This window comes from Saccostrea echinata, unplaced genomic scaffold, assembly GCF_033153115.1.
Source record: "Saccostrea echinata isolate AGI-Se365-2 ecotype Australia unplaced genomic scaffold, CSIRO_AGI_Sech_v1 ptg000012l, whole genome shotgun sequence".
Taxonomy (NCBI): domain Eukaryota; kingdom Metazoa; phylum Mollusca; class Bivalvia; order Ostreida; family Ostreidae; genus Saccostrea; species Saccostrea echinata.
In genome coordinates, this window is record NW_026889761.1 from 47,144 (window position 1) to 51,029 (window position 3,886).

A 3,886-nucleotide genomic window follows, 5' to 3' on the forward strand; every position below is an offset into this window, starting at 1 on the left:
ACGAAGCCATGTGAGCTCTACATCACCTATGGAAAGTAGAGCATCTTGCTGACCCCGTCCATCTTGGGCAGTCACAGTTCCGTGCCAGCAACCGAGCAGTTTACAGTGATGCAATGTTCCATACCAAGACCAAAGAACAGAAGAAAGAGCTAAAAAAGAGTATTCAGCAATGATCTAAAGTCAAGATGTGCTTTGATAGTGAAAGAACTGTTTACCAGATTTAACAAAGATCTGCAGAAAATGAGTGATTTCTTACCTAAAGTCCTAGAGGCCACTCTTCTTTGCTATACTGGTGACTGTTCAATGTGTGCGACATGGTGGGTGCATTTCCAACTGGTGGAACTTCAGCCGCAATCTGGCCTTTTATAAAATCACAGCCCTGCAAATGAGTGAAAATGACATTATGATTGTAACAGAAATCCTTAAAATGAAACTAAGTGTAGAAGCCATCAATGCCATGAAGCTGCTGACTGATACAAATGTCAACGAGTCTTACCACCGTAGTGCCAGTTGCAACATGCCCAAGAACGTCTTCACTCCATGATACATCGACAGAACACCTTACCTGGAACATCAACAAGACTGAAATGCGAGTCTGCTGGAATACAGTACTCTGAACATGGAAAACGTCAACTATGAAGACTGGACCAGAAGTTCCTCTTTAATCAAGCCTATCATAGAAAAGAGAGAGTAAAGAGTAGAAGGAACAGACTGCTGGCTAGGAAAATGACAGAGCATCACCAGTACCGTGAAGAACAAAGGGGAACTTCGGATTACTGCAAAGGTCAACTAGACTTAAACTCACCTGCTGCCCGTGATCACCCATGTCACAAGAGTGGAGGATTACGGTACAATCTAAGGCCATGTCATGGAAGAGAGTGACTCGCTATGAACTTTAATTAGCAATTAAGTAACAATGACAATAATTTATTAACTGTTCATTTATAAATAGATCTACTTACTAATTAACTTAGTGAGGAGTAATGCATGTCTCTCCCATCTTCAGCAGTGTAACATAATAATAAAAGTAATAAACTTACCAATGTTGTTGTCATTCATGTGTAGCTGCAAGAGACAGGGTAGGTACGGAGGTGGGTGCCCCAGGCAGGTGCCCCCAGATTTGCAAGTCTGTCGCTGGTGGTTGATGCCATGTGGCTCCAGAGCAATATGTTCAGGAACAACACACAGCGTGTTGTGGCATAAGTAAGATGCAATAATTGATGCATCAAACTCATGGTAACGATGATGTAACATGACACCGAGTCTATGCACATGCATCATCTGTCACCTGTTCTTTATCGGATGCTTGTAGCACACAACACCATACTTGTTGTTGCTGCTTCTAGCCCCCGTCCAGATGCGACACTGACCATTCAATCCAGGGGCAGAACCAGAGTTTACCTTGGCAGTATACTTATTAAAAAAAAAGCATCCATGATTTCCAAAGTGAAAGTCAGCAGACGAGAAATCAGTAGACCAAGGCCAAAGCTTACGTCAATTATATCACGACGCATCTCATTTGCATAAATTAGGTCAATCAGTTCATGTAAAGAAAACAGACTCCCCCCCCCCCCTTTTTTTCAATTTTTTTTCCCCAAATATTTTGCAAAATTTATTTATTTGTCTAAATATTGTCATAATTAATCAATATTAGTCCCATAGTATACAAAAATGGTCGTAAAGTTGCTTAACGTGAGTTTTGACCTTTGACCTGATAGGACACAGACTACCAATTATTTTGCTATACATTCCTTTATAACATAAAAATTAATTTAAAAAATTTCACCATCTCAACTCACCTGAAATTTGGCACAGAGCTAGAACAATTCAAGGCCAAAATTATTTCAAAATCTCAGAAAAATCCGTAGTCTACAAGCCTTGCTATGGCACCGCACGTAACCCCTACCCTGCATATTTCCATTTCCCTTTGAGAAACAGGTAAACAAAGGCCTCTTTACACCCTTCCTACTATGCACTTAATAGCAAAATTCCCATTACTCTAAATTTTATAATTTTTTTCAGACCCTCTCCTTTCCATCTATGCCCTAAAATAACCCCATTCCACCCCATATACATCCCAAAGAAGTTTTAAGAAAAAACCTCTATTTTTAAACTGGCACTACTTGCGTGGTCAATGAAAATGGGGTAAAATTAGTAGCCTGTAACCAACTGCTTAGGGGTCAAATGCTGGTAAGGGTCTCGAGGGGTGTTTCTTTGGTCACGGAGAATCACCAATAAAACTTCGAGTTAATGCCCACCGTCTCAAATAGGTTCTGCCAGCAAGTCACATGTCACACCTCCCCGTTTTGGTGACCCTGGAAATGCTTAGGCAGCTGAGTGACAGTGGCGAAAGGCGAGTCTCTGGCGCCTTCAAATAACCAGAACTTGTGACCTAAGGGAAGGAAAACCCTGACAGAAAACCACTGGTCCTCCGAGTTCAGGGGGTTTTGCTCAGGATCAGCAACCCTGACATGTAAAAAATCAACAGCTACAGAAAACAAAGCCGAGGATAATTGTACCAAGGGAGGGATGGAAACTATTCAGGAAACTGAACACATGAAGGATGGCAGTCAAACCCAGCAGGAAACTGACACCCAGATAGTCAACATCCTCCACCCTAAAGAAGTATGTAGAGTTGGTTCCTGGAATGTCCGCACCCTCTACCAGACAGGAAAATTGGCTCAAGTCTTAAAGGAAATGGACAGGTATAACATCCAAATACTAGGTACATGTGAAACTAGATGGACAGGAAACGGGACTCGTAAACTTGCCACTGGTCATCAGATACTTTACTCAGGAAGAAAAGATGAACAGCACAGCAGTGGAGTAGGCTTAATACTCAGTAGGAAACTAGGGAAGTGCATGTTAGGTTGGAAACCATATAGCGACAGACTTCTTTCGGCAAGATTCCATTCAAAATTTGCTAAACTGACTGTTGTAGTCTGCTACTCACCTACAGAAGACAAAGATGAAGAAGAAAAGGATTCCTTTTATGAAGAACTGCAGAGAGCCATAGAGGAGACACCAGTTCATGATGTACTACTCATACTTGGTGATCTCAATGCAAAAGTCGGCACTAACAACGAAGGAAAAGAATCCATAATGGGAAAATATGGCTGTGGTGTTATAAACAACAATGGTAGTAGACTAGTCGATTTCTGCCAAGAAAACAAGTTAGTTATTGGAGGCACCATCTTCCAACATAAGAACATTCATAAACTAACATGGACTTCACCAGATGGTCACACAAGGAACCAAATTGACCATGTACTTATAAACAAGAGGTGGAGAGGAACATTGCAGGATGTAAGAGCATTGAGAGGGGCTGATGTAGGAAGTGACCACACTCTTGTCCTAGTAAAGCTGAAATTGAAACTGAGAAAGATAAAGAAAGGGGAACAGCGGTCACCTCAAGTGGATGTGAGTAAACTCAAAGATCCCACACTCATGAAATCATTTCAGCTAGAGGTTAAAAACCGGTTTACCATCCTAAGAAATAAAAAGAACTCGGTATTGAACAATTCAACACCACACTTGTTGATGCGGGAAAGAAAACACTGGGGTTGAAAAGGAAAAAGAAAGAAGAATGGATATCATCTAAGACCTGGGAAATGGTAGAACATAGACGCAAAACAAAGAAGAAAATACTAACAGCCAAGTCAGCGAGGCTAAAAGACCAGCTAAAAGAAACATACTCAATACAAGATAAAGAAGTTAAGAAAAGTGCAAGAAGGGACAAGAGGGATTATGTTGACAAGCTTGCACAAGATGCAGAAGATGCTGCCTCAAAACAAGACATGGGGACCTTATATCGCATCACAAAAACTCTTAGTGGAGGATTCAAAAGCACAGATACACCAGTGCGAAAACAAGATGGAGAATTGGC

The 3,886-nt window shown here is 41.2% G+C and overlaps 1 protein-coding gene across 1 annotated transcript; it reads left to right on the forward strand.

Annotated features, from left to right (window-relative positions):
* Positions 1 to 2,529: 2,529 nt before the first annotated feature.
* On the forward strand, positions 2,530 to 3,567 carry LOC133185638 (craniofacial development protein 2-like). Its single transcript, XM_061320950.1, has one exon. The coding sequence runs from the start codon at positions 2,530 to 2,532 to the stop codon at positions 3,565 to 3,567; it is 1,038 nt and encodes a 345-aa protein (XP_061176934.1).
* The last annotated feature ends 319 nt before the right edge of the window (positions 3,568 to 3,886 follow it).

Excerpts from the sequence above, each read along its gene's own strand:
- LOC133185638 (XM_061320950.1), top strand. The coding sequence starts at position 2,530 with ATGGAAACTATTCAGGAAACTGAACACATGAAGGATGGCAGTCAAACC.